We start from the raw sequence: 13,781 nt of genomic DNA, 5'->3' as shown, positions 1-13,781 counted from the left end.
ATTGCAGGGTTCTAAATGAGGTGGAATCGTTGGCCTGTATGTTAGTTTTAACGTTTTATGAAAGTAGATCCTGTTAGTGCAATGCAGTCTGCTGTCATTTGGTGCTATGTTTAAATATGAGATCTCCGTTTTATAATACTATACAAAATAAGGATTCCCCGTGTTGTTCGTTCACATTAAGTTTGCAACATTACTGAAGAATATCGCTATATTGTCTATTATATTAACTGGCTTAACCGTTCCTGAATCTATGCTTGGCATTCACCCCCATCTGGCGCCGTGGCTTAGTTGGTTAAAGCGCCTGTCTAGTAAACAGGAGATCCTGGGTTCGAATCCCAGCGGTGCCTTTTGGAAAAGACCCTAGAATAATTAGGTTAGATGAAATACGTACTGCGATGAACTATCGTTAATGGTACCATGAGAACATCCCACATGTTGTGCAGATATGGTTGTCTATATCCGCCCTGCAGAAGTACGCATATTTTGTCCAAAATGGTATATAAATTCGCTACATTACGGGGTTCATTTCGGAGCCATGATGATTTATTTTCTCAAGCAAACAAAGAAGGTCCAGATAGGCTAAATGCTTCTCGAGCCGAATGGCTTTTAGAGAAAACCTATTCGCACGCTTTGTCTTGCATTACATTACAGTCGAGAGAACAAGCGTGGGGAAAGCAGACTCGCCCGCCATTGGTCAGCAGCGAAGGAGGGTTTTATCATGGACAACAACTCGGAAAGTCATAAATTTTGCGTATCCATTAAAAGGTCAGTTTTCTGAAGACTCTGGCACTGAGCACATTTATCGTTAGTTTCCGCTTGATTACCAACAGTTCAAGGGTAGGCTACGTATGTCGTAGCTATCACCAAAACCGCCCAAGTTCGAGCTGAAGTACCATAAATGTTACGTGACGTAGTGAATAGCCTACTCGGTTTACATTTAGCGTGTTAAAACTGGTCTTGAATCATGCGTTTCGATTGTGTCCGGAGGGAAATACACAAGCTAGCTTGATAGCCTTCAGGTTCATTTTGAAATCAAAAATGAAAGCGCGTTACATCGTCTCAGAGCAAATCGACGACTGACAGGTCACACAGCAGGATTTTTAGCTACCGACGTGGGTTTAGTTGCTGTTATTATGTGCACGGTAGCTAATGTTGGTGCAGCGATGAACAAGAGTTGTGAGAGAAACATGGAAGCAAAGTTGGACGTAAATAAGCCAGACGCCTGTTTGGAACGGATATTTACAGCCCTGACTGTGGACGATGTGTATGAAATCGCCAAACTGATCGGGTCCGAGGTCGAAAAGCTAATTGATAGCTTTGGTAAAGAGAGCGTCGAGGGCTTGGTGCCTAAAATAGTTAAAGTTCTGGAGTTTCTGGAGAGTTTCGCAGCTAGGAACCATGTGCACAGTTCCAAAGAAGAGGAGATCTTAAAGGCATTCGAGGCTCTGCAGATACAGAAACAAAAGAAGAGGTGCGTGAAAGACTCTGAGGACGACAGTTACAATAATAACGAAATAAGGGTAAGTCGCGATTTAAACACAGTTAAGTAATCCGCTAACCCGGTTACACCGAGTAACTATAAATAGCTACGTGTGCGTCCTTCCTATCACAATCGAAAGTACTCGGGAAGACTTACTATATACCATTTATATCCTAAAATACATTTATAAATAAATACATACATTCATTTTATTTGATAGCCCACCGCAGAAATATTCCCCGCGGATACCTGTCAAGTAGTTTGCTCAACTTATGTAGGGTATGCGAGAAGCTTGGTAGTGCTTTTGAATTATGTCATTGTAAGTGGCAACGTCGATGTCCACTTGGGTTATCATTTTTAAACAAAATGGAGTAATTCCCTCGTTGTGATGTCAGTCATTTTCCTTCCAAATATTCAATGTGTATTTTTATGTTTAATGTCAGTTATTACAGTCTTGTATTTTGATCCCAGCTGTTCTCAAATAGTCTAATGCTTTTTCTGAGGTTTACATTTTATTGTTTACGCAGTCCTGCTACAGCACACTAAATAACTCGCATATGCTAAAACGTGCTCTTATAATTTTGCCGTTTATTAAGTAGTCCATCGTTAGTGTCTTGTAGCCTATTAACCTAGCATGTCATGTTGGGGGGGTTTTCCACATATCCAACGTCCATAGCTCTGTCTGCCGTAGTGTCTCATGAGTGAACAACAAACTTAACGTTGAATTCCATCGGGCTAAATCATATGTTGAATTCGTAAATGGAACGTAGAGAAAGTCTTTGTTGTTTCCGTGGTCACTTTCTGTACACCGACGTTGTACTCGACTAGCACTTGACCGTGGCTAGTATTTTCTTAAGAATACGGATAGCTGGTTGGCTTGTTACGCAATAGTATTGTGTAACCATTGCACGTAATTTATTTGGTTTGATTGGGAGTTCGTTATTTAGAGCTGATTGTCCTGAAAGCCGTTCTTTTGAAACGATCTGTTTTGTATGCATGTATGTACAGAATATGATTGGAATGATATGCTTATATTTTCACTTTCAGTGTCATTATAGTTTTTTGTCTAGTGTTAATTTCCAGCAAAACAAATAAAATAGAATTTGACCAACTAGAGTTGTTCTTTTGTGGTATAGTTTTTAAATGTCTTAATATATCACTTCCCTTTTCTCCCCCCTTAACGAATAACGACACATTCACACCTGTTCTACTTAACATTTTGCTTCTTGCGTCAGAAGACTGACAGTGTCATTTTTGTGTTTTACTCTTAGCTAACATAACTACACAAGAACACGCGTTGATATGGTACGACAAAATGTTGCTATTGGCAGACTATTGCGCTTGTCGCAACAGTATTCCATAGTTGTGGGGAAGTCGTAAAAGGTAATGGTACATTTACATTACGTTATATTTATGTGATATTCATGTCTGACGCCCCCCGTATTCCCACCCACAGGGGCAGAGAGAAGGGCTGCACTGTGTCTCGCGGTGGGAGGGGGGCAAAGGAGGCTAAAAAAGAACACAGTGTTTCACTGTACGGTCTGCGAGGACACGATGTAACTCTGGGTGTAGACCCCAATGTAGCAACTTTAAGAACGCAACTACGTCTAGAAGATATAGACCGTCCACAGCCCCTTCCCCTGTCTGGCGTAACTATCCCAATATTACAGGCATTTAGCAGACGCTCTTATCCAGAGCGGTTGATAGGTTGGTGGTATGCAGTTAGAACATTGTTGCCATTCCTGCACGACTGGTTTTATTGTAGTCAAAATAGCAAAGGTCAGCACTTTTGCATCCGCCATTTGAGGAGAATTGCTCGATGAAAACAATGCAATCAAAATGTAACGAGATGGAACTGAGGTGCCTCGACTTCACAGCTACACCCATAAAGCATTCCAGACAAAACAAAGGATCACTGAACCTTACAGTCTTTGCTTGTCAGAGATTACTAGGTTCATTATAACACACAGTTTTGTGAGAATTAAAATGAAGAAAGTGGCCAGGGAAGCCTTTGAGTGTGACTGAGTGCACGTGTGCGTGCATGTGTGCACAGGCCTCAAAGTGGGAATACAGCAGTGTACATTCACGTGTGCGCAATGGGTACTTGTTTCTGCATGTGTCTATAGGTGCTGTTTTTTTTTTTGTGTGAGGGCGTGTGTTTTTCCTCTGTGTAATAGCTGGTTGTGTGTGTGTGTGCGCGCTTGCGTGTGTGTGTGTGTGCATGTACGTGTGTGTGTGTGTGTGTGTGTGTGTGTGTGTGTGTGTGTGTGTCGCAGGACCTCCAGCAGAAGGAGCAGAAATGGAGGAAGAGATCAGAGGAGCTCGAGGGCCAAATGCTGGAGCTACAGGAGGAGAACCAGGAACTGCTCACTCAACTGAAGAGCCACAGCAAGGGAGGTAAGACACACACGCACACACGCGTGCAAGCACGAACACATGCACAAACGCAGACACAAACACAAACACGCGCACACACACACGCGCACACACACACAAAAATGCACACGTACACAAAAACACACACACACACGCATAAAAAGACACACATGCACACTCACATACGCAAAAACACACACGTACACAAAAACACAGACATGCACAAAAGCACACATACATGCACACACCTATACGGTATCCAAACCATGAGTGCGCAGTTCAGTGGCAGCACGTTTCTGCAGCATCTGTTTGACACCATGTGCTGTGAGAACGCTCTGTTGAGAGAGCCCTCGGTACTGCAGGTCCATAGTGCGTTTACGCTGCGTTGCGTTCGCCAAGCGAAAACCCACAGGAGTTTTCCATTTCCGTTTAATGCCGCGGTACTGGTTCTTATGTAAATTCCATCAGTTGTTCTTGGAAAATCTCCTTCTTAACGTTAAGCATGTGTTGGCTGTCCTCGGACATTTCATCCTTGAAATGGAAGGACCTCAGTTTGTGGGAGTGTTCCAGAAGGGCCCAGTTGGTTTGAAAGGCCCTGTGCTGCCTGTCCTCAGTACTCGGGCCTCAGGGTTATTGAGTGGTTCTGATCCAGGGCTCTGTCCTCAGGGTTAGTGAGGGGTTCTGATCCGGGGCTCTGTCCTCAGGGTTATTAAGGGGTTCTGATCCAGGGCTCTGTCCTCAGGGTTATTGAGGGGTTCTGATCCAGGGCTCTGTCCTCAGGCCAGGTCCAGCAGCAGGAGCGGGAGCTGATGCTGAAGCTGAAGGAGGTGGTGGACAGACAGAGGGACGAGATCAGAGCTAAAGTCCAGGAGATCAGCAGCGTTTCCAAAGAGGTGGAGGCGGTAAGAGAACATCAGAAACATGCATGCACACAAACACACGCGCGTGCACACAGCACACATCACGAACGCACACGCACGTGCATACACACACACACACCACGAACGCACACACACACGCACACACACACACATACCACCTGTGCGCACACACACACACACACACACAACATGCACGCACACACACACAGAAACACACACACACACCATGCATTCACACGTGCATACACATACACATGCACACACACACGGTCATTGTCAGGACAGTGTTGTTGTGTTGTCTTAGCTCATGTTAGAGATGGAGTTGGGCTACACTCAAGGTCAAAGGATTGTCAGTTTCGTGTTTTTTTTGTTCCAGAAGCACCAGCAGATCAATGAGTAATGTGCGGAGGTGTGAGCTGGAGAGCAGCCACACCTCAGATAACAAGTCTGAACAGTGTCCCCACTTAGCCTGATCTCTGTCACGACATATACCCAGAACCTTAACCTGATCTCTGTCGCGACATACACACACAACCGTAGCCTGATCTCAGACAGTACATACACACACACAAACTTAGCCTGATCTATGTCACGACATACACACACAACCTTAGCCTGATCTCTGTCACGACATACACACACAACCTTAGCCTGATCTCTGTCATGACACACGCAACCTTAGCCTGATCTCTGTCACGACATACACACACAACCATAGCCTGATCTTTCTACTACATACACAACAGCCTTAGCCTGGTCTTTGTCACGACATACATACACAACCTTAGTTTCAGCAGGCAGAGTGTGTGTGTGTGTGTGTGTGAGGTGGTGTTACTGTTACAGCGTGCTCAGTGTGTGTGTGTGGGTGTTTCTGTGTACAGCGTGCTCAGTGGTGGGGTTGTGTGTGAGGTGGTGGTACTGTTAGTAGCGCGCTCAGGTGGTGTGCTGTGTGGGGAGGGCGATATTACTGTTCACAGAACGGACTCAGGTGTGTGGGCTGTGGGTCCGAGGTGGTGTTACTGTTACAGGCTCAGTGTGTGTGTGTGGTGTGATGTATAGGTGCTCAGGTGGTGGTGTGTGTGTGTGTGTGTGTGTGTGGGGTGGTGTTACTGTTAGTGCGCAGCTCAGTGTGGTGTGGTGTGGTGTGGTGGGGTGAGTATTATGTTCGCATGCTCAGGTGTGTGTGTGTGTGTGTGAGGTGGTGTTACTGTTACAGCGCGCTCAGAGTGTGTGTGTGTGAGGTGGTGTTACTGTTACAGCGTGCTCAGTGTGTGTGTGTATGAGGTGGTGTTACTGGTACAGCGTGCTCAGCGCGTGTGTGTGTGTGTGTGTGTGTGTGCGCAGTTGCAGGAGCAGCTGGAGCGCTTTATGAAGATGAACGGTGAGCTGCGGCACAAGCAGAGCGTCACGCAGACGCAGCTGAAGAGCGCAGTGGAGCGCAGGCGACCTGGAGGCCGACCTGTGCCACAAACAGAAAGAGATCCAGAGACTGAGCGCCCAGCTGGAGAGCAGACCCGCAGGGTGAGTGTGTGTGTGTGTGTGTGTGGTGTGTGATGTGGAGTGAGTGTAGGTGGAGTGAGAGTGTGTGTGTGTGTGTGTGTGTGTGTGTGTGTGAGTGAATATGCTTGTGTGTGTGTATGAGTGTGTATGTGTGAGTGTGAGGGTGAGTGTGAGTGAGTGTGAGTGAGTGTGAGTGAGTGAGTGTGAGTGAGTGTGAGTGTGTGTGAGTGAATATGCTTGTGTGTGTGAGTGTGGGTGTGTATGTGTGTTTGTGTGTGAGTGTGTGTGGTGTGTGGGTGTGTGTGTGTAGAGTGTGTGTAGGTGTGTGTGAGTGTGGGTGTGTATGTGGGACACTAGACACTGTTGTTCTCATAAACACTGTCCCACTCTACTTTTCCCTTCATAAACATTTCTGCTCCCAAACTGAGTTGGAATATTGCAGTTAACGTCGTTAAAGTTTAGGGCATGTGCTCTGGGTTTGTTTTGCCTATTTGTGAGAGCCAGACTTTGTATTGTCAGGAGAATCGGTGGTCATAAATGCCAGCTTGGTGACACCATCCAGAACGGGGACTTCCACGGCAGAGATTACGTGACAGTTTTTTGAGAGCTACGAGTTTCACGTTCGAAGGTCAAGCAACCATAAACACGAAGGGTTTTGCTTTCCGCGTGCGAGAAGCTGAGAGAAACGCGAGTACGTTTCTTAAGGAGACGACGTTCTTTACGTGATGTCGGTGTTCCCGACAGGCTGACCCCGGGAAGGCGGAGCTCGACCTGACGGACAAACTGGTCATCGACCTGAAGGACCCGGACAGGCCCTGCTTCACCAAACAGGAAGTCCGGGACATGCTGTACGAGAGGAACGAGCTGAAGGCCAACCTCTTCCTGGTGCAGGAGGAGCTGGCCTACTACCAGAGGTGGGCGGGGCTTAGGGGGGGTCGTGGAAAGGTCGGGGCAGGGGGCAGGGGGCAGGGGGGAGGGGGGGGGAGGGGAGGGGGAGGGGGCAGGGCAGCCAGCTACATTTATAGTTGGCTGAATGCATGCATTGTGTGTGTGTGTGTGTGTGTGTGTGTGTTCATGTGTTAGTGTGTTCTTGGGTATGTTTTAAGTATTTGTATTTGAAAATGCATTTTTTTTATTGATCTGTCTATCCCGGAATATTTTATTCTCACAAGTGACGTATTCACACAAGGGGAGTTTATGAAAAATGTATTGAATGGGTGTATTTTGTGTTTAGAAAATGTGTTCTGAAATGTCAGGCATGTTGTTTCCCAACAGTATCAGTGAACAAACCCATGCCCTGTTAAACACACCTTTAAATGACAGTCTTATACTGGAGCCATGACATTAATAATGAAAAATGTTTCCTGAATACGTACGACCTTACAATACATTCAGTTAGCTAAGTCGTGATGCGTAAGGTGATTTACGCAAAGACGGTATTTACGTGACAAATTGATTCGCTATGATTACGATCCGCTGCTGTGGCGTGACCACGCAAGCGGGAAACTCCAGGGCAGAACGAAAATGACGACACAGAGTCTCATAAAGGAAGTTAACGCACCGTATAGTCTTGCCAGTTTCAGAAACTAGGTTTCTTTTGTGTGAACCACACCACGCACCATCTGAACTTAACCCTTAGAGACCTTAGGTGATCCAGAAGTTTGTTCAATATCCTCAGTGTTCAGCTGGTTTATGCAATAAATAACCAACACGCAACACCTGATTTTGTTCACAAGGCTTTTCCCCATCAGGAAATGTCAAACTTAGGCCTGGATATGATAGAGATTAGTTGGTAGGCCTATTAGGTCTATCGTTGGTAGGTCTATAATTAGTCTATTATACAAGATATAAATCAGTTTTCTTCTCACTGAAAATACGGTGTTGAGTACATCTCCTAAGCCGTAAGTGTCAGTTGAGGTATATCATCTTACATTACGAGAATCAGTTGTGTGGAGGAGCCACGTCATAGATCCATGGCAATAGGACATGCCAGTGCTTTATAACTCATAAAAATATCAGCAGAGTACCTGGTGGAAATATGCAGGGAGAACAGCGGGAACCTCTTATTTATGCAGGGAGATACCTACTGAGATTGTGGTGTCTCTATCCGGGGAGTCCCACCACAGACCGTCAAACATCAGAACACACACTATTAATATTAATGGTTCACACTGTTCTATTTTGATGATACTGCAACCAATTCGAACGATAATCATGTACAAGAATAATAAATGATAAAATAACACAGTCATGTAAAATGCTTCTTTTTTTTTTATTAGAAAAAAGGATGAGGTAATATATAACTTATTTACATTGTAGGAAAAGCAGTCAAGCCATTTTGAGCACAGTACAGCCGGGGGAAATAACTGCCAAATATCTTAAGGACACCATGTTCATTGTTAGAGCAGGAGTTGCGTGGGCAGGAGATAGGAGGGGCGCTCCTGTCACTCCCAGTCAGATAACCAATCAAGGCAGAGCATTTGGGGGAAAAAATGTGCAACGCCCACCCAAAACAGCCTGCTCAGCTTGAAGGGAGTGAGACTCACTGGATATGTTTTTGAAAATAAAATTTGGGACCTTTAAGATGAAACTTAATTCAATTGGGGGAAAAAAGGTACACTTTTTTTTTGCAATCTGAATTGTTTTTTTATAATCATTCATAAACGATGAAAATGATTCTGCCGAACTTTTAAATGAACCGTCTCATTGTGATTATTTTGTGATTAGGAAGCAATCATGTGGTAACCTTTATCTTTGATAAACCTGTGCAGAGACTCACAAAGGAATATGAATGATTGTCTGCCTCTTCTCATCGGTTTCTGTAACGTGATTGTCTTTGAAACTTGTTTTTGAAAGGAGGACTTTGATACAAAATGCAAACTAAGTGTTATTAGCTGGTTTTAAGTAGCAGTCAGCTAGCTCGGTATGTAATGGGGACTTAGTTGGTGAGGCGAGGGATAGCGAGGGTAATCTTAAAAAGGTTAGAGCTGAGGGCTGTATCTTCTGGCTAACAGGGGCCTGGTTCTTTCTCACTTACGGCTACAGGCTTGTGTGACAAACATATTTGTACTAGCTTTCTACTTAGCCAAAAGAGCGGGAAAAACACATAGACACAGTTACTGTTAACTCTTTCTAACTCAACAGGAAGGCTAACAGGCCCAAAGCTACCATGACTTTGTCCTTTTGCCCTGGGAACACTTAAATAACAGAGAGTGTTATGTAACACTTGAATTACAATTACACATATGCACACACTTAAAGACACCACACCTGCTTGTACCCCTAAATATGGGTTGGCCTCTCGATTGAGAGAAAATTAGAGATCGTCACTCTTTTTGAAAAGAGTTCATTTGAAGTAGCTTCAAATAATGTCTAAATAAATGAAGAGGGGAACTGTGGAACACTTCTTTTATTTAGACATTATTTGAAGGAAACTCATCAAGAAACCTCAAAATGTCAAGGAAGTCCATTTTTTTGTGACAAAATCATGTTTCTGAAAACCCATTTGCGTGAGCCAATGTAAAATTCTTTTTAATATCATTACAAAGAGGAAAGCCTAGTGTGTGTATAGTGTATGTGTGTGTATAATTTGTGTGTGAATGGTGTGTATGTGTATACATACTTATGTCTGTGATGTTGCAGAGCTGCTGTATCAATGTGTATGGTAAACCAGTTTGTGCATTGTCGTGTGTATGTGTGTGGTGTTTGTATGTGTGTGTGTTAGTGTTGTCGTGTTGCAGTGGAGATCTGAATGATGAGAATGTCTGGCTTCCTGTGATGCAATCCGTGCCCATAGGTAGCAGAGGTGTGTTAAGGCAGTGCTGGTGCATTCTGAGGCAGTGCAGAGTCGAGGAGGGAGGGACTAGGTGGTTGGGCTGGGATGCAGGGTGGTTAGGAGCGGGGACTAGGTGGGTTAGAGGCGGGGACTAGGGTGGGTTAGGAGGCAGAGGCTAGGTGGTTAGGGGGCGGGGCCCAGGGTGGGTTAGGAGGCGGGGACTAGGGTGGGTTAGGGGCGGGACTAGGGTGGGTTAGGAGCGGGGACTAGGGTGGGTTAGGGGGCGGGGACAGGTGGGTTAGGGGGCGGGGACTAGGGTGGGTTAGGAGGCGGGGACTAGGGTGGGTTAGGGGGCGGGGACTAGGGTGGGTTAGGAGGCGGGGAATAGGGTGGGTTAGGGGGCGGGGACCAGGTGGGTTAGGGGGCGGGGACTAGGTGGGTTAGGAGGCGGGGACTAGGGTGGGTTAGGAGGCGGGGATAGGGTGGGTTAGGAGGCGGGGACTAGGGTGGGTTAGGGGGCGGGGACCAGAGTGGGTTAGGGGCGGGACTAGGGTGGGTTAGGAGGCGGGGAATAGGGTGGGTTAAGAGGCGGGGACTAATGCAGGTTAGGGTGCGGGGCCGATGACAGCCTTGTGCCATTGTGACCATGGTAACGGGCGGTTCATGTTGTGCAGGAAAGCGGCCTCCTGAATTTGTGGGAGGGGCTAATGCAATAGCACAGACCTATACTTGTGACTGTGCATTCCAAATTAATGAGTAAATACATATGGCGGCAAAAAGGTGTGATTATTGATGGGTTTTGGGTGTGGCTTATCTCCATAGTGACGATGATGCTAAGGGACCTCTCTTTGAGCGCAAAGGGAGCACAGACTGCACTGATGGGAAACCGCCTGAGTCCCGCATCAGGAACCTGTGAGTCTCTCACACACACGCATGCATGCACACACGCACACACACACACACTACCCTCACACTCACACTCAAACACACACATACACGTACACACACACACACACACACTACCCTCACACTCACACTCAAACACACACACACACATACACGTACACACACACACACTACCCTCACACTCACACTCAATCACACACACACACACACACACACACATGCATGCATGCACACGCACACACACACACAAACACACACACACACACACTACCCTCACACTCAAACACACACGCACACACCTACCTACACTCACACACACACACACACACACCCAACACACGTCACACCACACACACACTACTACCTCAATCCACACTACACACCCCACTCACCCTCACCCCCCACCCCAGGTTTGTCCTTCGGGCAGTGGAAAGAGCCCAGCCATCAACACCCCCAGGCCTCGTCCTGAACCTCGTGCTGATGATGAGCGGCCCCCCCCTGCAGGTAGAGCCAGCTACAGGCCTCCTGACCCACCCCCCCCCCGCCTAAAGCCCCCCACACCACCTCCAACCCCACGCAGCCCCTCCCCACCACCCCTCCACAGGGCAACACTACAGGCGACGGACACAGCCGCAGCATGATTGGACCACAGGGCAGCAGCCGCAGCGTGATTGGACCACAGGGCAGCTGCTGCATCATGATTGGACCACAGGGCAGCAGCCGCAGCACGATTGGCCCACAGGGCAGACCGCTGCTTCCTAAGAGAACTGACTCGCTCTAAATCCGCATTGTCTCCTCACTTTTATATTTTTAATATGTAATTGTCTGATGGACTGTATTCTGTTTGATTATGTACAACGTGGTGTTTTACATATAACAAGGTGTTATATTTAGCTTGTGTGGAATTTACAACATCGAAAGACTGTTGATATACCCCGTAAACCAAAGATACTGAAATGTGTTCATTTTTACAACTGAAATCTGAAAGGGAAAAAAAAAAACTGGTGCACTTCTGGGCCACCAGGGGGCATTACATCACCTTCAGACTGACACATGGTTTAAAACCATATGAATCAATAAGCAGAGGAAGTAACAAAAATAATTTGTTGAGGCTTTGAGCTGCTTAAAAAATACAATATGTTTTTAAAAAAATAAATATCTCTGCAGTATTCTATGTAGATATAAATAAAGCGAGCACAGCCAACTGTACCGCAGAGGGATCTTCCAGTATCCCAGCACGCATTGTGCTGGCAGTTTGGGGTTTCTGCGGGTTGGCAGTGCGGTTCTGTCGGCTCTGTGCCTGGCTTGGGCCCTCTGGGGACCCAGCTGGTCAGCCCAGTGCCCTCTCTCCATGGGGTCTTAATGGAAAGTTTTATTTTTCTGCAGCGCTTTTGATGTGTTGATATGAATGAGGAGGCCGCGAGTGTAACTGGGCCATTAAAATGGCGGCGCTTCCCCCTGCAGTGCGTGGGAGGAAGTCAGGGGCTTCCTCTTTTCTCAGTTGCCTTCCTGAACCTGGTGGGTGACGGCTGTTCAGCGTTAAAGAGCAGCCGGTCTAAATTTAGTTCCCCTACTGGAGGCGGAGTGCGGTCGAATATGTTCCTCTATAGCAGATTAGGAGTGCGGTCGTACTGAATGTGTTCCTCTATAGCAGATTACAGTAAATCACTTTCATTTCATTTACTTGCTGAACATCGAATGACGGCCTGTAATGAATAGATCCGGGTTGTGGACATATGTAGAGATCTCCCTTTGACAGTTTTTATGATGAAAATTATGCGTGTAATGCGGCAGAATTATTGTACCTGCCACATTTGGTGCAAACATTTTACGTTGTAATATTACCCCCCCGCCTCCCCCCCTGTTTGTACCTTACTGCATACGGAGCGTTAATGGTCATGCGTGTCATGCATGTGATGTCATAGGCCACTCTGTGGTGTGTGTGATGTCATTGGCCGCTCTGTCGTGTGTGATGTCATAGGCCACTCTGTGGTGTGTGTGATGTCATAGGCCACTCTGTGGTGTGTGTGATGTCATAGGCCACTCTGTGGTGTGTGTGATGTCATTGGCCGCTCTGTCATGCATGATGTCATAGGCCGCTCTGTCGTGTGTGATGTCATAGGCCACTCTGTGGTGTGTGATGTCATAGGCCGCTCTGTCGTGTGTGATGTCATGGGCCACTCTGTGGTGTGTGATGTCATAGGCCACTCTGTGGTGTGTGATGTCATAGGTCTTGTAGTCTGGTTGTGATGTCATGGGCCACCTGTGGTCGTGTGATTCTAGCCACACCTGTGGTGTGTGATGTCATAGGCCACTCTCGTGTTTGATGTCATAGGCCACTCTGTGGTGTGTGATGTCATAGGCCACTCTCGTGTTTGATGGTACAGCAGTGTTTGGGTGGGTCTGCCTTTGATAAGGAGTCTTGAGTTGGGAGGGATGAGGTGGGAAATGGAGGGAGGGACTGTGCCCTTCCTGCCTGCCCCCCCCTCCCCCTCCCCCACACACACACACACATGCACGCGCAGCACCTTCAGGTGAAATGAAAGGAAGCAGGACAATAACTCTCCCTGCCCCTCTGCCCCACCCCCTCCCATCCCCCCCAATCTGTACTATTGCCAAAATCCTTCGGTGGCCTCCTCCCCATTCAGAAATGTGCATTTATATATTTTTGTAAGCATGCTAAAGTGATCTATTTTTAATGGGAAGCGTTGTATGGTACTGTGCGAAACCCAAAATAAAATCTATTTGAACAAACCTTTGAGAGGCGTGTCTTTGACTGGCCCATCCTGGCCTTCTGTGCATTGGGGTGGAAACTGAGGGGGACCTCAGCTTCTGAGGGGATGTCCCAGACTCCCCTCCTAAC

At 46.8% G+C, this 13,781-nt stretch overlaps 1 protein-coding gene, 1 long non-coding RNA gene and 1 other non-coding gene across 6 annotated transcripts; all 3 read left to right on the top strand.

Annotated features, from left to right (window-relative positions):
• The first annotated feature begins 273 nt into the window (after positions 1 to 273).
• trnat-agu (transfer RNA threonine (anticodon AGU)) lies at positions 274 to 347 on the top strand. The gene has a single exon. It is a non-coding gene; the product is annotated as a tRNA-Thr (tRNA).
• Positions 348 to 559: 212 nt separating this feature from the next.
• rilp (Rab interacting lysosomal protein) lies at positions 560 to 11,359 on the top strand. The gene is given in 8 exon segments (XM_064303255.1): positions 560 to 1,520; positions 3,757 to 3,877; positions 4,637 to 4,758; positions 6,082 to 6,179; positions 6,181 to 6,268; positions 6,982 to 7,182; positions 10,812 to 10,928; positions 11,329 to 11,359. Coding segments are annotated over 7 exon segments (1,134 nt in total). The 5' UTR covers positions 560 to 1,133; the 3' UTR covers positions 11,329 to 11,359.
• Positions 11,360 to 11,487: 128 nt separating this feature from the next.
• LOC135236180 (uncharacterized) lies at positions 11,488 to 13,672 on the top strand. 4 transcript variants are annotated; one of them, XR_010324524.1, is made up of 2 exons: positions 11,488 to 13,148; positions 13,281 to 13,672. It is a non-coding gene; the product is annotated as an uncharacterized LOC135236180 (long non-coding RNA). The 4 variants fall into 4 exon arrangements; XR_010324523.1 differs by having other exon boundaries at positions 13,254 to 13,672; XR_010324522.1 differs by having other exon boundaries at positions 13,229 to 13,672.
• Positions 13,673 to 13,781: the final 109 nt, after the last annotated feature.

This window comes from Anguilla rostrata, chromosome 12 (assembly GCF_018555375.3).
Source record: "Anguilla rostrata isolate EN2019 chromosome 12, ASM1855537v3, whole genome shotgun sequence".
Taxonomy (NCBI): Eukaryota; Metazoa; Chordata; class Actinopteri; order Anguilliformes; family Anguillidae; genus Anguilla; species Anguilla rostrata.
The sequence above is the reverse complement of the archived record's forward strand: the minus strand, read 5'-3'. Positions and strand labels throughout refer to the sequence as shown.